We start from the raw sequence: 25,005 nt of genomic DNA, 5'->3' as shown, positions 1-25,005 counted from the left end.
TGTGGCCCTCCATAGCTACAGGGTATGTTGCTTCCTCTTCAGCAGCAGCCCCTGAGCAGGAAATGCAGCCTCTCTCACCCACCCAAATGTCAGCCTGTAGGCAAAGAGGATTTGTGCACAGCTTAGCAGAGGGCTCAGCTACCAGCCCCATTCAGAAATCTCCTTGGTCTCCCAAACAGGCTGAGGGGTGCCTTGCTCTTACTGACTCACGTTGTGCAGGCTCTGGGTTGCTCAGATAAGCATCTTTATTCTATCATGTTCTTGCTGTTAGCCTGCAATGTGGCAAAGGCTTCTGTCTTTCTTTGTTGGTTTTTTTTTTTCCTGATGTTATCTTCAGTTTCTTTGCTTCTCCATTGTACCAGGAAGAATTGGGATTTGCTTTGCATGTTTAAAGCACATTTCTGTAAAAAATGTTTAAGGAATTAATCAGAAAGCTCAAAAATAGTACATGGTTTGTAAAGAAGTAGTCACAGTTCAAAAGATTAAAGGAAATAAAAATTTCTATTTGCCACCTAAATTTAAGGGGGGCTTTAGTTCATCCTGGGAGATAGCATCAGAGAGAAAAGTGAAATTGTAAAGACAGACATCATCCAGAAGGAGTGACTTGTGCCCAACAATTCTGCATTCAGGTTTGGGGAACTTTGCTCCTGATTAACACTTGGGCTTTTAGGCAGTGAAGGCAAAAGTATCTTCTTCAGGCCTGGAGCTGATGGGCAGGAGTGCTGAAGTTCTCAAGTGACTTCTGTTACCAGCTTCCCTGGCATTTTTTTCCTGGTGAGGAAAATTTTATTGCTGATTTTGTTTGCTACAACATGTTTGATTGTTGTAAAGCCCACAGCCAGGGTTTCAGCTGGAGCCTGGCAGCTTTCTCTGCTGCGTGGGTCAAGCCAAGTGCTGAAACCTGGCTGGAAATGAGTTGGAGGTGGAACAAAGTTTCCCACCAGTTTGTCCTTCTCTTGTCAGTGTAGGCAGGATACTTGCCCACTCAAGAAACCATTGTGTGTAAAACTCTGAAGTTTGGAAACTGCAGACAAGGAGGGGCTGGATGGCAAAGTGTCGTTGGCATCGCTGGAGAAAGCCCTGCCAGTGTGGAATGAAAGGGAACAGCCTTGTTTGTGCTGCTTTTGGCATTTCCCCTTTGTGCACGCCCCAGCCTGGCCCAGCTTTCTTGGTCACAGTTCAGCCTGGTCCTCTCTTCAGGAGGTTTTGAGGCCAGAGGAGCTGCATGAGCCAGTGCAGCTGGTACCTGGCATCACCTGCCTTGACCTGCACACCCCATGGGCTCCCATCTTCCAGCGTGCCTACTCCCTCATCCAGCTGCCAGGGAAGCTGGCTCATGATACTCCAGAGGGCTGGGAAAGCATTTGTCTCTGAGACAACTGTCAATCAGGGCTGCCTGTTCTGGAGCAGGCTGTGTGGGCCCCCTCTGCAGTGTGTGTCATGCCAGAGGAGAAGCCATCACTGGCTCTGCTGGTGCTGGCCCAGCAATCAGCACCAGGAGTGAAACTCCGAGCTCCTTTCATTCAAATCTTTTGGGGCATTTCCAGGTAAGCGACTGCATTCCCACATCCTGAGTTCTACAGCTTTTCTTTAAGCAGTATTTAAGATTGGTATTTTTCCTTCCAATTTCTGCACGTACCAGTTATCTCTAATTCTTCAGCGTAGGCTGAGGCTTCTAATAGGAATGTTTGAGTTAAAAAAAAAAAAGGCAATCCATGCTGCAGGCTGAGGTGAGCTGGAGTTGCTGGGATTGCCTGTGCATGTACAGCATACTGTGAGATCTGTTTTATGGGGTCAGAGTAACATGGAGTACTGTGGCCCAGCTGCCACCAAGCTCTGGGATCTGCCACCTGCACCACCTGCAGAGACCTGTGTTTCCAGGACATTGCTCACTCCTCATGCTTATTGGGAGGAGGAAAATGAGAGTATTGATTCAATGCATTGTGCTCATTTGGGGAGCCTATTTTCCTTTTTTTTTAATGGTTTTGGCTGTTATGGTTTCAGTGATATCTTGCAGGGCTCCTAGAAGCAGAAGGGAAGCTCCAGGATAGGGAATGCTGTAGGCAAATGCTAGCACAGCTGTCTTTTATGAAGAATAATTTTATTTTGTCTTTTCCTCTTTGTGTATGCCCACGTGTTTTTCTGCTCCTACAAGCACTCCTCTTAAATTATATGCTTCAGTTCTGCAGTAGCTTTGCTGCTTTTTGGGGGGGTTTCAACTTGAACTCTTAATGTGTAGGCAAACTCATTACCTGATGTAGCAACAGGCAATTCTTCCCTCCTGCTCTTTGGGACTGTGTTCTGCTCCTTTTGTGCATAGCCTGCTCTCCTCCTTCCTCCTGGATCTTTTAGCCACTGTAAGGTAGTGTAAGACACATAGGAAATCTGGATTTTGAGCTTGGACAACATATTCTGGGGGTGTGTTGAAGAGGATATTTACTCCATCTGTTACATCCCCTTCTGCTGCAGGTCACTGTTCTTGTAGCATCAGCTTGCAATTCTTCTGCACAACCCACAGCAAATGAGGAGCAGACACAGCTCATCTGCTGGGAAGAGGATAGCAGGGGGCTCTGACCCTCCCAGCAGAAAAGCACAGAGCTCATCATTCACTCAAAGCCCTTAAAATTATTCTGCCTCAAGCCCAAGCAGAAAAATGGATCTTTCTTCTTTTGGAGACAGCCTGCAATACACTACACTTCACAGGAATCCTTAAAACAGCTTTTCTGGCTTAAATGAGAGAGTTTTTAATGTGTAGGCATGTGTTTTTGGAGAGGATTTTTATGTAGGGCCATGTGCAACTGCTTTGTTGAAAACTGCCAGACTTCAGAGAGTTAATGTACTGAGGCATTACAGCAGTGGTACCAAACTTACTCTTTTGGGCTTGTTAGGAAAGCTGGATGTTTCAAACTACTACCTCTAACCTCTAACCAAAAAAAGCCCCACAGGCCATCAGAGGCACAAAACCGGTGCTTTTTAGGTGGTTTGGTTTTTTGTTTGATTTTTTTTTTTTTTGTTTACATCCAGTTTATCAGTGCTGTGTCTCCAGGCTGATGGGAAGGTATTTGGACCAGACCAGATCTGGCTGCATTTGCTCCCTGTGCCCTGGAGCCAACAGGAAAGATTTGTGCAGTTAGGGCTGGGTGGTTGGTGCTGGGTCACCGCAGGCAGCTTTGGGGGGATGTTCTTTAGCTCTAATTAAACTTGGCAGGAGGTGAAAGGCAAAAGACAGCCAGCACGCTGGCCAGAGGCACCAAGGGCAGAGGCTGCTTGCTCAGGGAGCCAGGATGTCCCTCTTGCCTCAGCCAGGTCCCCAGGGATGATTCAGTCATGGTTGTGGTGTTGCTTCTCTCTTTCCACCGGTGGGGTTTGCGTGGGGAAGGTCCCGGTGCCGAACTGTGCTCAGCTCAGGTGCTCAGCCCTGTCCTTCCACTGCTTCCCCAGGGCATCTCCCTGGGCTGCAAGGCTCAGACTGATCACTGCACACTCCAGAGCCTGTCAGCCAGCAAATGGCCTTTCCCTTATCTTGAAAACCTTCATGCCTAATTTCATGCAAGCAGCTAATTGTCCCTTTGCAGATGCCACTGTGGGCCCTGCCCACACTGCACACAGGCTGTGTGTGTGCCATGACTGTTCTAGCTGGGTTTCATTTATGCTTACAGCCTAAAGCTGAGAAAAGGTCACTGCTTCCTCCAGCTTTCCCTGTCAAGTGAATGTGCTCCAAGCCTGGAAATCTGAGCACTTGCTTGCACGAAACCACCCTTGGGGCTATGTCCCCATGGGGCTTCCATCCCATCTCTGTGATGCCTCAGATAATTTGCAAGATTTGCCCCTTTGTTTTCAGCCTCCTGACAGAAACTGGCTCCAAAGAGTATAGCTGTGGGAAACTAACTGGATAATTTTAACAGTGCCTTTATTTAAGTAATAGTAAATCACCCCAGTGGAATGATGTTATTGCAGATGAATTTCCCAGATTTCTTTGAGGGAGCAGACAGACACTCTCAGCTATTCCAGGTACATCCCAGCCATCCTGTGAAGGTATATTCCCATGTCTTTGCCTGGTGGTGGGCATGGAAAGTTGAAATGCTGTTTTCTTGCAGTAGTTTGTTGCCTCAGAACAAACTACCTTTTACTAAACTTTCTCCTCCAGCTCCAAACAACATGCCCTTGTAAAATCTGATATTACTCACTTTAGCAGGAAATGTGAGGTGGAGGAGGACGTGCACTACAGTTTCACACCTTTTCTCTTGTTTTTCTATCTAGAAACAAATTCTGTTCTGGCTTGACTGATTGATTGAACCTTTTTCAAGTGCTGTCTGAAGGAGACAGCTTCTACTGGATCAGAGATGTATTTGGCTCTTACACAGATTTTCTTAAAATCTGGAGTGTTTTCTTTCTTTTTGTTTGTTTCTTGGAACTCATGGCAGATGCACAGAATAAGGGAAGATTTCAAACACGACAAGCTGTACTTAGCCAGAGCCATGGTGTGTAGTAGGTCACGTCTCTTAGTGGGCTGCTTTGAAAATGTGCTTTCCTTGGAAAAGAAATCTTGCTCAGACCTGCATCTGCTTCCTCTTCTGCTCCAGCAGCCCAATTTCATGTTGATTCAGACAGAAGCCCTCTGGTTTGGGGGCTGGTGGTTTCCTCAGCTCTTGGCAGGGGCAGCGTGGGCATATGGGGTGCCCACAGCAGGGCTCACCATTTCAGCCTTGTCTGCCTGGGAGCTCCTCTTCATTTCTTGCCATCTTGTTCATTCCCATCAAAGACATTCCCTCCCCTGCTAACTCTGCCAGGCTGAAACCAGCATTTTCACAGAGGCTGGGACACACCAGGAGTCCTTGATTCTCCATTCATTTGTCTGCCACTTCTGCTCAGTAAGAGCTGTTTTTAAAATAGCTTGTGACACGGAGGAGAGGCAGAGTTTAATGATGAAAATGATGCAAAAATAACACCAGTGATGGTAGATGTGCTTTTTTTTACCTTAAAAAAGAATAGAGAGAAGCCTGGGTTTCTTGTTTGGACATCTGAAGTGTCGGTAGGAGATCTTTAGCTCTGATTGTTTAATATTTTTAAGTCAGCATGAACAGCTGTATACATTAACCAGGAAAGATGATTGGCTTCTGCAGTCTGTAAGGTCTGCCTGGAATAGGAACACAGAGATGGAAATAGTACAAATAGTGATTTTAAAGTGTCTCTAAATGTAGCTTGCTTTTCTTCTTGGTTATGCACCATCCTAGTCTGTGAGAGGCTCTCAATCTTTTCATGCTGGTAGCCACTTCTGGAGAGAAACAAATGGGAAATGCAGCACAGAAGGAGCAGACAAATGGACTTGTAGGACAGCAAGGATGTGCCTGAATTCCAGAACCCCCAGCACAGACCATCTTTTGTTCCCACCTCGTCCCTGACCCCTATTTGTGGATCAGTTAGTTTATGGATATGTAACTGTCCTTAGGTTGTGCCTGGGATCTCCAAACCCACAATATACTGGGCCATTCCTAGCCCCTAGTCCAAGAATGGAGACACTTGGGTACTGTCAGCAGCAATAAGGGTTACTGATCTTCATTGTGCTGAACTGTCCAAATAACACTGGCTCAGGTGGTGAAAACAGGTTCTGTGCTGTTAGTTACTGCTCAGGAGGGTCTGGCAGAGTGTTCCTGGTCCAAGGGGCACTGGCCACATTGACCAGCAGGGTAAAACCACCACTTCTATACAATTCTTTCTTTTGGGCACCTGAGAATTGTTTGTAAGAGATTTTGCAGTTTTTTTTAAATTATCAAATAAATACAGTATCAGCTATTTATTGCAGATGATTGAATGAGAGGTTTTGCATACTGTGGCGGTGACAGAGCAGGAGGCTTAGGGCTTTGCAACCATTGGGCAATAGATGTGTAATATCCATACCCCAAACTGTCTTTTTTACTTCCTTTCTGTCAGGCTCTGAACATTGAAGTTCTGGAACTTGTCCTCAGAATATTCTGAAATAAATATAAATTCTAGTAGGATCATAGCCCAGCCTGTTCCTGACTTTTCCAAGGGTCTGGACATGGGTGTCTCATGGAGAAGGACCTGTGATGTTCTCCAGCTTCCCACCTCCCTCCTCCACTGCAGCACACCAAGGTCTTGAGGCATGGAAGGATGGGAGGTAATGTCTCAGAAGCTGTGTTACATTAACACTCACAGGCTTCCATAGACCATGTGTTGTTTTCCATCCAACAGAAAAAAATGAGTGAAAATTTTACTTTCCAAGACTGCCTGTGACGCTCCAGAGGAGAAGGAAGATCTTCCCTCAATCCTTTTTCGTGGATTAAGCATTTTTTGAGGTCTCAGAGCAGCAATGCACTGTATGTACCACATGTACTGCACTAGTGGAGTGAAAGGGCAAGGCCAAGCCATGTCTGCTGCATTTCCAGAGAGTTCCTACAGCAGTCAGAGCAAACATGTCTCAGAGTGCCCCTCTGGGCAGGCCCTTGCTAGTGGGGTTTGCTGGAGCAGGCTGTGGAAGTGGTTCTGTTAGTGGCCCTCAGGACTTGAAGTTAACCAGACAGGGACTGGGAGGGAATTAGAAAGATATTAGAGCCAGAGAGAGGAGAAGGAGGAGATAATCCAGCTGCAGAATCCAGCCTGGGAGTAAAGGGATTTTTGGGCACCCAAAGGGGCGTCCAGTGTTGGGGAGCTTTTCTTGTCCCTCTGCCCATTCTACACAGCCTCTATTCTATCTGTCTCCTGGATTTATTTCCTAGCTGTATTTCTGCTAGTATTTTTATGGGTTTGTTTTTTCTGTTTTATTAACAGAGCAGCTGCACTTTTACCACAGGCAGCATGACGCTGGGCGTTCTGCTGAAAGCTGCCACATCACAATGATGTGTTTTACCCAGCAGACCTCACCAGGCAAGGTTCCCGGCACAGCAGAAGTCACCAGGGAGGTTCCTCAGAGCAGAAATCACCCCTCAGCCCATCCTCAGTCACTGGCCTAGTATTTCATCATTGCTATTTCTTGCTTCTGTTTTGTGCTGGCTTCTCTATTCTTGTAAGATCAAAGTCATATTTTTATTAGCAGGAAAAAAATAGGGGCCTGTATCTGTTTGATCATATGCAGAAAGATACCCAGCAGGGCTAGCTTACTCTTGGATCTGTCACAAACTCACTCTGCTAATGGCTTGCTTAGGTAAAATAAGATCAAAGGTGGAAAAAGTTCCAAGTTTTCTGTGCTCTTGTCAGGTGGCTCCATCTTGGGGTTACTTGCCAGCACATCAGCTGCAGAGGAGGGACCAGCCAGGAGGAGACACACAGGAGAAAGAAACTTGCAGACAGGAGCAGAATTTCCTGATTGGAATCACAGCTGAGCCACCTGGTGTAGTGGGAGGGGTGCCTGCCCATGACACAGGGGCTGGAACTGAATGATCTTTGAGGTCCCTTCCAACCCAAACAATTCTGTGATGTTAATGGAAAAGGAGACCCTTTGCAGGGGAGAGATGCAGGGGGGACAGATGCAAGGGCGGTATGTGAATGTTGGATGTACCCCTGGTACAAACAAAGATAGCAAGTGAAGCAGGCTGTGGCAAGGTATCTTTTGAGGTACCTGCATCTAGGGTTGCACCTGTGGTGGCAGGTTGAAAAAGAAAGTGTAGCTTGGAAAGCACAAGGGGAAAGTCATCATGGCAAGGCCCAGTCCCAAATCCTGGTTTTGCTTTCCTTTTTTGGCATTGTGCACCCCAGCATTTCAGAAAGTAGGAGCAGCCATAATAGCATTTTAGGTCTTTCATGTATGTCAAAGGGTGCCTAGCTGGCAGAGTGAATCATAGAAAAGAAATATACTCAGGGTTTGAGAGGATAAAAAAACACATCCATGTATTTCAGAGAGCAACTCAGAGCCTGTGCTTTGTCTCTCCAATAAATCTGCTACTGGGTGTAGTCTGGGACAGTGGAAAGAGGAGATCTGCACTGCTTGATCTAGAGCCTCTGTGTCTGCAGCTGGCTTAACCAAAGGGATTGATGTTCTGCTTTCCCATACTTTTGCAGCAATTCTTGAGCCTCTTTACAGGAGAAATGTTCCAGCAAGTGCCAAAATCATTTAACACTCGCTGCTTGTGCTGCAAGGCTGCTGCAGTTTGCTCGTAATAACAGAGGTAGTGAGAGGTCCTGGCAGGGATTGGAGCTGGTGCTGTGGGGAGGCATGGCTGGGTGGTAGCTCTGGGGCTGGGCAGAGGAATGGGCTTTCTTCCTCTGCAGGCTGCTTTAGTGGGTTTTCTGTCCCCTTTGGTCATATTGCTGAAGCAGGTATTTACCCTTAGGTCAGGAAATCCTGTTCTTGTGTTCTTGGGCTGCTCGAGTGAGAGGCTGGTTCAGTATCTGACCTCCAAATCAGTGCTGTGCTGGTGTGTAAGGACCCAGGAGCCGTTTGCATTGTTTGTGCTCAAACCGAGCCTGATCTCTGAGCACAGGGAGGTGGGCATGTAGGAGTGTTTCTCCCTGAGGATCCCCATTGCTCTGACCCATCCCCAGCATCACAGGTGAGCTGAGCAGACAGGGCATGAGCTGCTCCAGGCAGGAGTTGTGTGTGCTCTCCATTGCCCACGTGTGTAAACCCAGCCATGCTTGTGGTGCAGTGATTTGCTCTGCAACAAATCAGCTGGACACCTCTTCTGAGAGAGGAGTAGGTGATGCTGGGGTGGCTCTCCAGGACCATGACTTTTTCTTGTTTGCCACTCATAAAGGATGACTGTGGCTGGAGAGTGGATGGCCAGTGTGGATTCATCAGGGTCTGTAAAGCATTGGACCAAGGGAGAGGCAACAGATCAAACACCCACAAAGAGGGAATTGCACAGGCAGCAGGAAGGCAGTGGGTATGTGCACAGTGATCTGCATATGGTCAGACTGTAAGGGTATCCCTGGAAGGATGCATGGTGGCTATCAGGAACCAAAGCACAAGAAGCTCTTTCTGTAAAAAGTACTAAATTTCTCTGAAACAACCAGAAAAGGCACTGTTAGGTGGCTGGGAACAGTTTCCTGAGACTGCCAATTAATACTGGTTGTGTATGTGAGCAGTGAAAAGCCAGCAGTGTTCAGCTGTTTGCAGAGCAGCCACATCTGCTCAGGAGAGTTTGCAATTAAAACCCCAAATGCTGGGGCTGTGAGTCACCCACCTGTGGCCCTCTCTTGTAGCAGGGAAATCAGCATCAGCAGAGGGACAACCTGATACGTTTTCCTAGTGCAAAATAACCTGATTTTTTTTTTTTCTAGTCTCATGCCCATTGCTGGGTCTCTGGCCTCTCTCCTGAGGCCAGTGCTTGGCTGCTCTGTCCTCCTCCCCACACTTTCCTTCCCACATTGTTGGTGTTGTAACTGGCTTCCTGGCTGTGAAAGCAGCAATGATGAGAGATGCTCATTTGGTTGGTTTAGATTTTTCCTAAATCACCTGGTGCTGAGGACTAATGAAATATTTATTGCATGTTACAAAACCAAACCCAGAGCAACAGCACAGTGAGCAGTTAAATATTCCTCCTTCTTTCCCTGCAGCGGTCCCTGAGCAGCAGGTGCCCTAAGAAGGAAGAGCTCAGTGCTGCTCATGGCTGTCTGCTGCTGGGCTTTCTGGCCAAAAGACAGAGGTGCTTCCCCTGGGAATTACCTGCAGTCCTTCCACTGGGAATTACCTGCAGTCCTCAGCTGAAATGATTCCTCTGGGACAGGGGTGATGCTGATGGGCTGAATTAGGGATGTGTGTGCAGTGCTGTGATGCACTCTCTTGTCCTGCCTACAGGAAAGACCCCCTCAGTGGGATATGCAGTGTGCAAGGGCACTGTGGGGCATCAGTGCACTGAAACACTCAGTCCTTGATCAGAGGTGTTCACATGTGGCAGTGAAAGAGGTCACTTCTCAACCACAGGGTGCCTTTCACTTGGAAACATCCTTCCACAGAGCCCAAATCTGATTGATTTCAGCAGCCTCACATTGATGGACAGGGCTTTATTAGCAGGTTTGAGTATCTGTACAGATGTGAATGTGCTATGCTGCAGCTTGCTACTTACTGACAGATTCAGCAATCTGCAATCTAGGATGGCCCTGCCTTCCAGATCTTCTGTTGGTTATGGTAGCTGTAGCATAATGTAGGTTGCAGGAGAGTTCTAGAAGTCCCTGGCCCGATTTCCCTGTTCAAAGCCAGGCTCCTTCCCAAACCAGAAAATTTTCATGCAGTCAGGCTGTGGAAATCTGCAAGGCTGGAGATGCTACAGTCTCCCTGGGCCCATTTTGGTGCTGTACTTATTCCTGCATGCTCAGACTCAGCAAAGCATTCTGGAGAGAGGATGGCTTAGTGAGGCACAGTGCTGTGTATAACTTTGTTCAGGGAAGTTTTCTGTGGCAAACAGCTCCTCTTTGCAGTGCTTGTGCTTCCTTGGTGTAGGTGAAGGAGGCTGGAGATGATGTGCAGAGATGGTGCCAGCTGTTCACTGGCTGGAACACTTTGGAGAAGGTGCCATGGCTCCCTGCATTCACGTTTGCACTTGGCTCTGAGTCAGACTGAGTATGTGCAAAAATAACATAGCAAGAAAGCTGCTGGTGAATGTTTGTCCCAAAGATGCTGATGTGCTGTGTGCTGGGATCTGCATCAAGTAAATTCATTTGGTTGCCTCTGTGATTTGCTTGTGGCTGGTGGGTCTTTGGTCAGCTTGTGAGGTCCCTAAATTGTGCTGGGCATGTGGTTTTTCTTAACAAATTAGACCAAGAAGGTAGGAATCATGTGGGTCCCATGCCTAGTCACTGGTGAGCTCTTCCCAGAATGTTCTCTGTTATGGAAAAGACATCTGCCAAGCTTCTTATAAAAAGCCATGCAATCCACAAGGGATGCCAGGCCAAAAGCTCCATGGGTGCTGTGCCTGGTCCCCGTGCCAGGAGTTCACTCCTCAGTTGATTACAGTTTTTAATATGCCTGTGTATATCCAGCAACTTAAATTCTCCCAGACAGGTAAAGGTCTGGGAAACACTCTGCTGCATAAGCACATCACAGTATTAACTTGGGAGAGTTCTCTTGGGTCCAGAGTGCTGTGTTCTGTGATCCCTCTGGAATGCAGAAATGACTATTTGTTTTTTAATGGTTCACATGTGGGAAGCAGTTGTAGGGGACATCAGAGAGGTTTGGAGAAGTGAGGGAAGATAAACAGAATAAACCTCTTCAATCCACCAGTTCTGTTTACTCCCAGCTCTCCTGTGTGATGGCAATTGGATTTGTTGGCATGGGAGACAGCAAGGCTGTGCCCCCAACATCCACACCCCTGCTGGGCTTGCAGCCTAACAGGGTTTCACCTCCTGCCACAGCTGGTGTGAAGGCTGTGATGTTGTACTGATGTCCTTCCAAGTGGAAATAATTCTGCTGTTCTCTGCTATTTGTGAGCACCCTATGGAAGGTAACTGAGTGGCCTTTCTGGATCTGCAGAAGCTGTTGGCTTGCTCTATGTGGATTTCTAGCTTATCACTGGTGCCTCTAATTACAGGAGATAAAATAACACCCCTGCCTTTAAAGCACTTAAGCTTCCATTTGAGTGTTCAGGGCACGTGCTCTTTTAAGCCTGTGGCTGAGTTAGTGGCATCACTTGGCACTGCCTCAAGGCTCTGGAGAGTGATTCTGGTGCTGAGACTGCCCCCCTGCCTTGCTCCAGCCTTTGCTGGGAGGTGCAGCCTCCCAGCTGCCCCAGAAGTGCTTCTGGGATTTGGCAGCAATGCCTGTGGGGCCTGATGGGGAAGGAAAGAGGCATAAAATAGGAGGTGAATCATGCTGGGCACATTTGGTTGACCTCTAGGTCTGGTTTCCTCTGCTCCCTCCCTTGTGGTGTGCACCAGGTGTTTGCTGCTGTGCTGCAGAAGCTGAGTTTAATATGAAAACAGTTCAATTGTGTCTCAGATTGTCTGCCTCCTTGATAACATCCCTAACAGTGGCACAGCCATGCATCAATGCCCAGTGCTGACTCCTGGTCTGGCAGGGGTGTCAGACTGGGGGTCCTGTTAGCTGAGGACTGGACTGTGCTGCAGCCAGGTGTGATCAGACAGGATCTCCTTTTCCCTGGATGGGGAAAAAGCTGGCATGCAGCTTGGCTGAGGAGGAGGCAACTGACACTCTCCTAGAGACAAATCTGATGATTCATTTCCACAGCCCCCAGGAGCTTGCGTGTGAGCTGCGTACTGGGAATTTCTAGGAATTTCAAGGAGCATCATTCCTTCTGAAGGTAGCCCATTCAGTACTGAGGAAGGAGGATAGAATACTGCTGCTAGATGGCATTACAGGAATTGAACAAGCAAGGACTTTTGGAGGTTGTCCTAAGAAATAACCTGAACACAAAAATGTAATAAATATGCCATGCATGTTGTTAAAATCCCAAATGAAAAGCCTCTTGGCTTAGAGTAGCTGTACTCTTAGTATGTCTTTCTGTGTGCCTAAGCACCCTGATTTCAAGGGTACCTGTAGTTTTTCTGTTTCTTTCCTTGTTTTTCTTAAGCATCTGTTGCCCTGTAATTTCTTTCTGACATTCACAATGCTTGCTAATACAAAACTATCAATACATTTAATTAACATCTTGCCTTTCGCTTCTTCAAGATAATTAAATGATTAATAAAAACAGATCTAGCACCTTCTCACAGGTGTCTTCGATCACTGCATTGTCTCTGGCTGCTCTTATCATTGACCCAGTTTTCAATTCCATCAGCTCAGATAGGTGTGGAGCCTGTTGTGCGTGTTGCCCAAGGGCCTAGGGTGCTGTTGGCAAACACCCCAAAGGGGTTTAGGTGTCTGACATGGCATACAGGATCTAATTTTTGATCCTAAGAGTCTATAAGCTATAAGCTTTTGGCGGTGCTTTTCCTCTGGGTTCATGCCTCAAGGCTGAGGTGGGTCAGGTTTAGGGATGGTCCTTACTGCAGCCCTGTGATGCTGAGCTTTGTTGCACGTGTCAGACCCTGTGAAGTCTGGGCTGGTGTTTTGGGGGTGGGAGTGACCCACCTTTGCAGCACCCATAAGGTGGTGAAGGCTGTTCCATGTTTTCTAAAGCAGAGCATAGCAAGTGTCACTTTGTCACTTTGATGAACACTTCTCCATTAGCAGTAGGATAATCTCAGATTATCATATCAAATTGCTATTGCTCACTAACCCCCCTCAGCGTGGTGTTGAGGCATTAATTACCAGTGTTCATGATGTTCACTACTGCAGTCCCCAAACACCCCACACAGCACATCATGATGGTAGCTCCAGTGATATTTATCCCTGCATTTTCCAAGTGGTCCCTCTCCTGCTTTTTATCACTAGTGGTGTTTACCAGGTGTCATTATGCTGTAGTTGTTTGAATCTCTGCAGTTTTTTTATACTTTATTCAAAGCCATTTAGACACTTAGAACCATTAATTTTATCATTCTTTTCCATTCTAATGGAATAGTTTCTTCCACTGGCATACAAATGAAGAAAAAAGACACTTTTCTAGACATTTTGGTCACCAATAAATACCTGTCCTAATTCTTACTGCTCTTCTTTCCCTTTAACTTTGAAGTTGCAATATACACATATTGTTTGCTTCCTTCTGTCAAAATTAATTCTTATCCTTGAATGTGAGGTAACCCCATGGTAAACAAGCCCCCAGCTGCTTTTCAATCCCTGCAGTTTTTCAGCATGAGTGTTGTCTACATTTTAGATGTTAGGCTGGCATTGCTGATACATTACTTATGTGCCTGCTGTGACTTTGTCTGCATTGTAAGCTGAAGAGGTGGGGTTTTTAGCTATGTCTGGTTTTAAACTGACAGATAAATTGGAAAAATAATGGCATGTTATCTTACAAGGCTGGAATAAACCTTGTAAACTTTCTATAGATGTCACTGTGACAGAATTAGAATTGTCTTGTAAGTTATACCAGCTGTGTGCTGGACAGGAAGTGTTTTGAGCAGCAAAGAGACAGCAGAGAAAGTCCTTGCTAGGAAAAGGAGAACAGGTTTGCTCTCATAGGATTTCAACATTAAATTCTTTCACCACTGGTTTTGACTGATGTTTTGTATGTGAAAAGCCAAAATAAATGAATAAAATGAGCAAGGAGAAAAACAAAAACCAAACAAAAACCAACTGCTAGCTTAGAAGGCTTTCCATTTGGTTTGAAATCTCAGCTTCTAAAGGGGAGGAGGGGCTGAGTGGGAAAGGGTTGCACCAAAACAGATTATTCCAAGCACTCACATAGAAGCTTGCTTTTGAATTGAGTATACCTGAAGTAGTAAAAGTCTTGTGGGCATTTTGTGGTGGCAGAGTTGTTTAGAAATGATGCTTAGGGTGAATTCAGGTGCTTGTGATTCCTAAATGCATGTTATAAACACCCCAACAAGATACTGCAGATCAATTACTGTGCTTTTCCCCTTGTACATAAACCTTTTTTGACAAATTTTCTTCTTTTGGTATGTTTTACAGATAAGTAAGCAGCAGCTCCAGACAATCAAAGATCGTTTCCAGGCCTTTCTCAATGGAGAAACCCAGATTGTTGCAGATGAAGCATTTATAAATGCTGTCCAGAGCTACTATGAGGTAAGGAGAGGCAATGCAATGCTCTTATGAATCCCTGTCCTCGTCCCTATTCACAGATGGGCTTGAATTCTGAATTAATGGTTTGTCCATTATCACAGTATGAAGCAAAGGCAAATGCAAAGTGGCTTCTGTCTGATGTCTGGTACATCACAATGTTTGGGAGGTTGAGGGTTTGAATGTAAATCATGGAACAACCATAGCATCCCCTATGCCATGGTGTTTCCTTATAGCTTGATGATGGGGAAGACTGCCCTTCCTTTGAGCTGAAAAATAATTTCATGATACTTTTGAGCAGTGCATTCCAAAACAGAGAAGATGGCAAAACCAGTAAAATCAATGTCATGTGCTCCATGTGAAAAATACCAAGAGAAATCTGGGCAGCACATTCAGTTCTTGCAGAAGCTTTTGCATTGTGTCCAACTGACTTTGGGGTTTTCAGCATGAGTCTTGTCTTTTCTCTTTGGCCTGACAAGTGCTGCAAAGCAAAGGGGGAGTGAGGAGGATGTGCATCTACAAAACTAGATGATACCAGAGAACATGAAACATTGTTCATAATTGTGTAAAAGAATAATTATACATATCTGTCTTTTTGCACCTCTTTGTATGCAGCCCATAATGCTGCCTTTTCTATCTCTGCTTAGAAGGGAAGAATTTCTGGTTTTGAAGGAAATTGGTGCTTGTCATTTCTATGAGGAGTGTTGTTTATTTTTTTGCTAGCCTTTCTGCAAACCACTTCTCTTTCTCCCTAGAGCTATTTTGTCATAAAAGGTGAAGATTTTGAATTGCCTACATAAAATATTTCTCTAGAAGTGCAATCTAAGAGGGGACAAAAATCAGATACTAAAACTGAAGAGAATTGTAACTCTATAGGATACAACAGCAGCTGCTTCTGTGTAAGGAAGGCACAAATTATCTCTGGATTAACTCAGTTGAACCAGTCTAGTAGTTCCTGTTACATCATTCTCTGTACAGGAAGGAAGCCAAGAGTCATTTACATCTTTTATCAGAAAAGAAATTGCCAAGGGATCATCACAGCTTCACTGAACATGTGCTCTCAAAGAAAGTTTTCAAGATGGAGTGAGCCATGTTTTAGGATGCAAGAGCAGCATAATCTGTTCAGATAAGATTATTGGGCAGGAAAATGAAACTGCTTAAAACCAGGCGAAATACACCCCTGTTTCACTGCTGGTCTGGCTGAGTGGTGTCAGCTCCAGAAGTCCTGTGCTGTATAAATGCTCCAAGTTATCAAATTGAAAAAGAGCAGTAGATTAGCACTGGATGTACACAAGCCCATGCTCTCAAGTGGACCCTCCACTGGCTCTGTCCTGCTTAAAACAGGCCACATAAAGTGTAATGCATCACTCTGTGTCCTTTAGCACAACCTTCTTTTTATTCTTTTTATCTGTTGTTCTCCTTTAATTGATGGCTGTGTGCTTTCAGCTTCTGTGCAGCTGAAGCTTGCCTCTGTGGCTCTTCCTGGGCACCTGCTGCAGTGACACAAGGCAAAGCCTTGCCACAGAAAGCCTCTGTGCCTAAGCAGTGTTCTCTGCAGAGATGTGCCCCCCTTGGTCGATCCATTGTGCAAATCACAGCAGATCCTGCTTATCTCAGCTCCTGCAAATCTCAGTTTTATTCAATTAACTGTCCTTCTGCTGAGTGCTATCTAGAAATCAACATTGACTGATTTATAAATCTGCAAAATGGCTTGGAAAACACACAGCTGAAACTGGTAATCTCTGTGCAGGACATGGCTGATGTTTCTAAAAGGTCCACTTATTAATGGTGCAGGATAAGTTCATTACCTGGGAATGATTGTTTTTTTGCAGAGAAAAAAAGATAAGGGTGACATTGTAGGTCAGAAATGCATTTGCTGTTGCCCTGAATGTGTTTGCATGGCCACATTTTGCTGTTAATTCTGGCTGTCAGGGTAAGCATGTGGTTGTCAGTCTTAGGCTAGTTCACAGGCTGCTATCAAATAAAGGATTGAGTGATCTGCTGCTGCTCTGCAAAGCAGCGCTGTGCCTGCAGGAATGCTGCAGACCCGTGTGCACAGACAGGCCCAGCATACTCCAACACACTGCAGGGGAGCTTTTCTCAGCTCCTTTGACTTCTAATGAGTAAAGCTTTGTCTGTCACCAGCATGTTTTGCAGCAGTCACTTCAGTGCATGTGACAGAAGTGCTTCATTAGCCCCATTTCCACTCTGCTGTGGGCAGACAGGGACACAGTGGCGTGGTGGGCTCATCTGTGGGTGTGGCAGGAGATGCCTGACCCAGCTCCTGGAGGTCAGGTCCCTTCTTCTGCAAGATTTGCTGTGTGCCCCCATGCTAGGATTTTGTTCTAGGCAATACTTGGCTCCTGGCAACCCTACTAAGCTGTCCTACAGCCAGGCAATTCACCTGGTGTTTTCTACAGAAAACAGGACAGAACACATTGTCTTCCTTTTTTAAAATCTTCCCATTTCATGATTTCTGCTGCTTTGTGTCTGACTGGTGCTCCCCTGTGCCTGCCTCCCTGCCAGTGCAGCCTTCCTTTCCTCTGCTGGCTGCTGCTCCACACCCAGGGAGGAAAAATTCAGGGCTGAGGGAATATGGGGAGCCAGATCCCACTGCTCAGGATGCTGGAGGTGAGGACCATGGATAACAACAGCCCTGGTAGGTATGGGAAGTCATTAGCACTGTCACACAGGTTCAGGCCTGGGCACCTGGCATGGATGAGGGGACATGGGAGCCCAGGGGGGCTGATGACTGTGACCTCTCACCATTTCCTGCAGTCAGTGTGCTGATAATTGCCTTGGCTGCATCAGGAGCTTGGCTCTTGATAGCTCTCACCCATTACTTGCACACACCTGGGGCACTATCACTCATATTTAATCTCCACAAGGAAATGAAGCACATGCTGCTGTTGTTTCAGCATGGACCGAAGAGGTTGCTGGTGGCATTCTGCCTGTCTTGTCTGCAGGGAGTGAGAGCTCCCATGGTGATATTGGAAGGAAAGGTCTCAGTTCTTCCTCAGCATCATTTTTGATCTGGTCCTTGGACAAAACCCACTACTACTGCCAAGAGATGCCTGTGCCATCAAGCATCTGGGAACATGGAGTACTGTGTTGCTGAATGGTATATAAGAAATAAATCTATCATGTCCTTAGGTCATCCTCAAGCTCTTTAATTATTGAGAGCTGACAGATACACCCCTATGAGGGCACAGCTTCTTCCCAAGCTGCTGTATTCATCAGTTCTCAGCATTATTAATAAACCAGCAGTTTTCTTACTGGATATTGTTTGCTCTTCTGTGTTCAGGGCTTGGGAGAGGAGAGCCAACCCAAAATCCCTCTGACTCTCTAACCCTTCAGCTCTGTGTTGCTCTCAGGACATCTGTGCTCTGTGGGAGTCTGTCATGTTTTGACCCTTTTGATGCTCTTGCAGTGGGAAGAACATCTTTATGAAATGTCTTCTCCCTCCCTTTCTCCTGCTGTCAGTGCCCTGCATCTCTGCAAAGGTTCAAGCCATGCTGAACCACCTTGCACTTCCCATTCCTGTGTCAGCAGGGCAGACAGCAAGGATCTCCTCTGGTGTAGTAGAATTTGGCTGTAAACCTGGTCCTTGCAGAGGTTTCCCAGGGACCTGGCTACCAGAATAAATCCAGTGCAGTGCTCTTGGCTTCAGTAAGATGACTCTGCTCCCTCTAACAGGGCAGAACTTGGTTAGGTGAATGTAGTTGTGCAAAAACTTCCTTATTGAAACATCAGATGGAACAAAATAAAATCCTGTTTTCCCAAAGAGGATTTATGTATCTGGTGAGGTGTGGCCATAACATCACATCAAGTCCTAATTGCCTCAAAATATTTCATTGTAGTGGAGGTAAAGCAGAAGCTTCACCTGATTTCATTACGCTTCCCAAAGTTCAGCCGAAACCTCTGACAACATGTGGCAGTAGAGTGAAGAGTTGGAGAATGTCCTGGTGGTCAATAAGCAGCTCCCCAGCAGCGAAACCTCCTTTTGTGGTACTTAAGGGGGATTTTTTTTCAACTGCAACCGTTTGAAACCCCCCTTTTCTTTGCAGGTGTTCCTGAAGAGCGACCGCGTTGCCAGGATGGTGCAGAGCGGGGGCTGCTCGGCAAACGACTCCCGGGAGGTCTTCAAGAAGCACATCGAGAAGAGAGTGCGCAGCCTGCCAGAGATCGATGGCCTCAGCAAGGAGACAGTCCTGAGCTCCTGGATGGCAAAGTTTGATGCTATTTACCGTGGGGAGGAGGATCCCCGCAAGCAACAGGCCAGGATGACAGCGAGTGCTGCCTCAGAGCTCATCCTCAGCAAGGAGCAGCTCTATGAGATGTTCCAGAACATTTTGGGGATCAAGAAGTTTGAGCATCAGCTTCTGTACAATGCATGTCAGGTAAGGTGGGAATGGAAGAGGGTTTTTTGGGGAAGGCTTGCCAGTCGGAGATACTGCATTATGAACTGGAAACTTTGTCTGACCAGACTCTTTTGGAGAGAACTTCTACCAAGAAAGTAGGGGTTCTTTTATGGTAGGACTTCTGCACTGCCAGTGTTGTTCTGGCTATCCAGGTGGGCCTCCTTCTCTTGCTCATCTTCTTGCTCAATTCCATAGGATTGCTGAGATGGGGAAATTTTATTCCTCAGCTCTGTATCTGAGTGAGCAGGGCTCTGGGGTGGTTAAGTGGGCTGTCTGCCTGTGGCTTGTTTGCCCTTCATGTGTCACATCACCAGTCTGATGACAGAGGTTCTTACAGCCTGTGATATCAGCAGTTGGATCCCAGGAGTGCCTGGGGTGGGTGGCTTATGCAGACTTGCCCAGTGAGGTTATACAGGTTCTCCCTAAGTAGAGGGAGCTCTGTGATCCCTGCATGCCTGTGGTGGAAGGAAAGAGCATCCCAAAGCCCCATGAACTCAGGGTAGCTCTGCTTGCACTTGAAAACCTTTCCCATTCATTTCTTTCTACCCCAGAAGGGCCAGTTCTGCAGAGTTTCATAGCCAGGACTCTGCAGTGCTGCTTGTGTTTCCAGAGATCTTGCTGAGGGCTGTCAGTGGCTATCCAGACTGCTGGTGACCCAGATTACAGTCCCCTGCTATTGGATATAAATATCACAGTGGGATAAAGGATGCCAGAGTCACAGAGAGAGTAAGGTGTGGAAAGTTTTTGGAGGAGGAGCAGACCACAGTCTTTTCCCTGTAATACAAGGCTTCAGCTTCTTACTGAAATGAATACATTTGAGACCAATTCTGTCTGTCTTCTGTCTAGACATTTCCAATTTTTTTTAATACACAGAGAATTATGTTTGATCTGTTTTTACCCCTGTAAAGAGCCTTAGTTATCTTGCATTTGTTCTTCATCTCAAACCTTAATGACAGAGTGGGGAGAGGATAATAAATGTCCCTGAGTAATATGTCTTCATAGCAAAAACTGCAGTGGCCCTCATAAATTTTGTTTACACAGATTTTGAGTCTCCATCCTCTGTTGGAAGAATTCTTTAAAATCAAAACCATAATGTTTTCAGTGATGTGTCAAGAACTGAGTCAGTTCTGCTGTGTTTTGGTTTATTTTTTGACTCAAAGCAACTCCAGCCCTGTGTCTGCCTGACCTGTGCTTTGCTAAGGACCAGGGTGGCCTTGCGTGAGCGTGTGTGTGATCCTTCCCTCCTGCTTTGTGCTTCCCACTGAGGCAGAAAACAGTGTTTGATCACAGCTGCCCTGCTTTGTGATCTCTGCTCATTAGAATCTTTCTGGCTGACACCATGAACCCAGAAGCTGCTCCCTGCAAATTGCCCTGTTGCATCAAGCAGTCTTTTTCCTGCATGAGTCCTGGTTTTAATCCTGGAGGATTTAATTCTGTGTCTTTTCTAATACTTGGAGGGAGTAAACCTGTAATTTAAGCTTTTACAGGAAGACATAATTTCTGATGACAGCTAGAATTAGCATGGAAGTTACTCTGTTTTTAATACCTGGATAGTGAGGATTAGCTTTGCAGAAGGGGAAGCCCTTTGTGCAATGGATTCATCAGAAAGCTGCAAGGTCAGCAGTCATTGAGCAGCTGGGTGTTTTCCTGGGATGCAGTGGCAGTGGTTAAAGTGCCCTGGTGCTGTGGGGTGGGACCCTGCCCCTTGGGGAATGGGTCACTGCTGCTCTCCCTCCCTCTGCAGAGCAGCCAGGGAAACCACAGGCTTTGCTCTGAGAGCCCTTTTTTGGATGCTACCTGTGGTCATGTCATCCAGGCTATACCAGCAGGGTCTTTGGAGCTCTCTGGCCAGCAGCAGATGCTTTGTACTTCTCTCTTGCCATGAAGCACAAAAATTGCTGTTCACCATTACTCTTTCTGCAGGGACTCATCCACTGCTTGCAACCAGTCTGTTGGGGGTAGTTATGAGCTTCTCAGTGGTAATTTGGTATGGTATAAGCTACACTTTTTTTGACCTGTGCTTGTCTGCCATGCTTGGGAGGAATTGAAAAAAGCAGCCACTTCCCTGGCAGGCTGTCTGAATGCTATCACTCTCTCCAGAGTGGCAGCACTGTGCTGTTCATGCAGTTTGTCAGTCAGTCCCCTGTGATTAGAAAAGCAAAGCCCATTGTATTTTATGGAGGGGCTGGCTGGTCTGTGCTCTCCCTTGCCTTGGTGTGCAGGCTGAAATTGCCCAGAGGCTGTGCAAGGAGGCAAGAGGTGGCAAAGGGTGTCTTTGCCTAGTTGTCCTCCTAGTTGTCTTCTGTTTGGTGCTGAGAGCCCCAAACACTGCTGGTACCTCTGTGATCTGAAAGTAGATGCTTTTCTCTATGCAGCCTCCTGTTACATCACACTAATTGCATAATGATTGCATCACTGGGACTGCATTTCCATTCACTTCTGAGATAATATTTTGTTTGTGCAGAAGGAGGATGATTTCTAAAGAGATTTTTTTAAATACAGTAGCCCCAGGGGGCATGAGATAAATGTATTCTTAATGTGATACCAGTGATTTAGCAGGATCTGAGATAGCAGTTATTGATAGCAAGGTATTAATGCAGTTGGAAAGGCTTTTAGGAAACAAAGATGGGAAGTGGTGTTGTAGCAGCATAGTTGTGAAGATTACAGTGTTGTTAAGCACAAACTCTGACTAGAACATTTTAAATAATACACGAGTCTTGCACTCTTTGCATAACACATGCCACGTGGCTCAGTGTTTCTGCTCCACTGGAGTCAGCATTGGAATTGGGCATCTCTGGCTCCAGCAGCAAGCTCCTCTGCTGTGTGAGAGGTGTGATGGAGGGAGAAATGTGCTTCAGTCTGGTCTTTCTGGTCCAGAACCTGTTGGCAAGACTTAAATTTAACTCTTCTGCTTTGTAATTAACTTGTGGCTGTGGAAGAGTACTAGAGGAGCTGTTTCCTGTGCGTGTTGGGCAATTCCAAACTTGGGTTCTTGCTGCAGTTGGCATTTCCTAGGGTACTCTATTTCATGCTGACCTTCACGATGGCTGAATTCAGAGCATCTCTGAAATCAGGCTGTGGTGTTCTCCCTGGCTTGTTCTTTCCCAGCCGTAGGGCAGTGATTTACTTTTCTGTCTCAAGCTGTATTTGGGAGTCATTTTTAGCTACAGTGAGAAGAGCCAGAGCTGGTACAGTGCTGTTCAGTTAATCCTGCAGCAGGAGCAGATGTTCAGATCTGTCTGTGATGAGCTGTGGAAGTCCATCCTCCTGCTTCAGGGATAGAATGGGCTCTCCCTGCAGAACTGCCTGAACTCTCAGGATTCACAGTTAGACTTTCTCTGCATTCCCAAGCCTGAAGTGTCCCATATACTGTGGCAGAATAACCTGTCCTAAGCATAGTTCCCTTAGATGTAAGATTTGAAAGCAAATAACTAAATATAGGCATATCTGACCCGCTGAGTGATGCTAATACATGGTCGTGGTTTTTCAGCATCTATTTCTGTCCATCCATGTAGAAGGCAAAACATCAGAGAAGTGTGCATGTGTGGGTGGGCTGCAACACACACCAGGTGTCATTGCTGTCTGGCTATTTCATGTAAAGGCATAAAGACATCTCACCAGTGCAATTAGAGTTGTTTCATAAGTTTTGGGGCCCTGTGATTTTAACTAGGAAACATTTCAACCCAAATTTTCTCAAATGGAGCTGGCTTAAAACTAGAATTCACTGTTTTGACATTTATTTTCGCAGCTGAATTAGGACACTATGTCCAAAGGCTGACATTTCTCACATACCAGAAAGTTCCCCTGCCAAAATAAACTAACTCAAGTGTTTGATTTTAGCTCAAGTCAGTATTAGAAATGATTTGCTGAGGTGGTGTCTTGACTTCTGCCCCTCTCATCTCTGCAGTTTGTGTGGTTCTACCCAACTTGGCTTCTTCACTTGCTCTGGTGTGTTGAGCCCCTCACGTGCCCATCACATGCCCAGCATGTGTCAATCATGTGCCTGGCACACGGTCACACGGCCATGCTGTACCCAGTGCGTGCCAAACACGTGGCATGAGCTGACTTTGCTGACTTAGCTCAAAGTTGGACACATCTCCTGAAAAATATTTCCTAAATCCGTTCTGTTTGCAGAGAAGCTGCAGAGGTACTTGGAAACTGCAGCCCAAGTAGGGGCAGAAACTCATGTGAGGCACTGTGACAGCTCAGACAGTGAGATGAAGGCTAAGGTCACCTCAGAATAAATGTTTGGTTTGTGTGTATCCTCCCCAGACCAAGTATTTCATTTGGTTTGTTGTGATGAGGAATTCCTGGCCATGCCTTGCAATGAACAATGAGTTCAGGTTTGTTGTGCACAGCATGGAGTTACCTGTCTGTGCACATCCCTGTCCCTTCAGTTCAGGGCCTCAGGGGTTTAGGATCAGATCCCTCCCTTCTACTCCCTATTTAAGGAACACAAAGTGATTTCCTTTTATTCTAGCTTCATCTTGAAGCTCAGTGTCTATGAAATATGTATCTGCAGTTCTGAGCATTTAAGCACTAACTCTGGCTGTAATGACCCCTTTGAAAGGGTGGGAGGTTTGCTTGGACCCCAGAGCCCCCTACAAACAGCCTGGCCTGGGGATGGTGAGAACCAATGAGCCTCCATGGGCTCCTCTCTCCAAGGCTGGATACATGTGCCATGGACAACCAGCAGCTTTGGCCAGCACTGCTCTCCCCCTTGAAAATCTCCAGGGCATCAGCCTTACCCTGTGGCTTTTTCCCCCTCTTTCACTGTTTAAAACTCCTTTTGATTGCTCCACCTATTTTCACTCTGTAAGCATCATCCCCACCCCGCCTTCTCCCTCCCACTTAAAACAAAACCACGACTAATAAAAATGGGTTAAAGTGGTTTAGAGATGATAAAAAGCCTCAAACCCCATAAAGCATCATGGTCTGTTTTCAGTAATTCTGTATTTATTTCCATGGAAACAGAAATGGCAGCCTGGAGCCTTCTGCAGGGTTGTAATTACTCCTGCAGCAGCTGCAGCTTCCTGTCAGGGCCGAGCAGCTCCCAGAGCCTGCTGTGGTTTAGTGCCCAGTGGGAAATTGAGAAAGGAAAAGCTCTGGGAAGTGAATGAAATCTTCCCTGTCCTAACAACTCATTGTAGGTACTCACGTGGTCCTTTGGGGAGGAGAGGCAGCTGCCCTTCTCCATCAGCTCAGCCTGTAATGTTTTGAAGAATGATTTTGGCATGTGGAGGGACAGTGCAGTGTCAGGAGTGAGGGCGGTGTCTGGCTCTGCTGGACCCTCGGTTGCCAGGTACATCCTTTGGGAGGGGTTTGCTGATGGAGATCACCCAGGAGCCACAGAGAGGTGCCATGATTGTCCCTGTTGGTGCAGGAACAGTGACCCTATGTGGATGCATCATTTGGTATCTGTAATTTGGAGCAAGAGGGGTGGTTGAGATGGGACATCTGTTAGCTCCAGCATCCAGTGAGACCTCAGCCAGTTGGAGGGACATGACAGGGCAGTGAGCAGGGTGGCCCTGCCAGCACAGCAGTGTGCCACAGTGCTGCTGCCTTTTGGGGATGACGATGCAGAGACCACTCTCTGCCAGGGTGGGACCCCAGCTGTCATCATCCAGTGTCTGATTTGCACAGACACGTGGGGACCTACGTGTGCACCCATTAGCTGTAGGATCAGCTTATGTTATGTGCTGTTATGGACTTAGAGAGCAATCTTGGCCCCTGTAATTAAATTTAAAGCAAATTAGCTCTTCTATTAAACAAAATAAATCTGATGTAGCCTAATGCTGTATTCTCCAGCTATGGCTGATCAATCGCTCCTGCAAAGAGCAGGCAAATGCTGCTGAGCAGATGGTCTTGGCTGAGGCATGGTCAATTAAACTAATTAAAGATGCTTTCATTTAATCAGAGGGTGTTTTAACCCTGTTAGCTGCCAGTTGGGGATGTGTTTTCGTGTACTAGGAACTTCCAGTTCTGGCCCTTCTATAGATTTCTGGTTTTCAGTCCCTTTACAGAAACCAAAGTGTGCATCCAAAGAGCATACAT

The 25,005-nt window shown here is 46.4% G+C and overlaps 1 protein-coding gene across 11 annotated transcripts in view; it reads left to right on the top strand.

Annotated features, from left to right (window-relative positions):
• Positions 1–25,005, top strand: part of CADPS (calcium dependent secretion activator) — a 206,436-nt gene that overhangs the window by 25,760 nt on the left and 155,671 nt on the right. For all 11 annotated transcript variants that reach the window (XM_077184356.1, XM_077184358.1, XM_077184357.1 and 8 more), the window contains exons 2-3: positions 14,423–14,536; positions 18,598–18,930. In XM_077184356.1, coding sequence (XP_077040471.1) covers positions 14,423–14,536; positions 18,598–18,930 — 447 coding nt within the window. The remainder of the gene's footprint in view (positions 1–14,422; positions 14,537–18,597; positions 18,931–25,005) is intronic.

This window comes from Agelaius phoeniceus, chromosome 11, assembly GCF_051311805.1.
Source record: "Agelaius phoeniceus isolate bAgePho1 chromosome 11, bAgePho1.hap1, whole genome shotgun sequence".
Lineage (NCBI taxonomy): Eukaryota > Metazoa > Chordata > Aves > Passeriformes > Icteridae > Agelaius > Agelaius phoeniceus.
The sequence above is the reverse complement of the archived record's forward strand: the minus strand, read 5'-3'. Positions and strand labels throughout refer to the sequence as shown.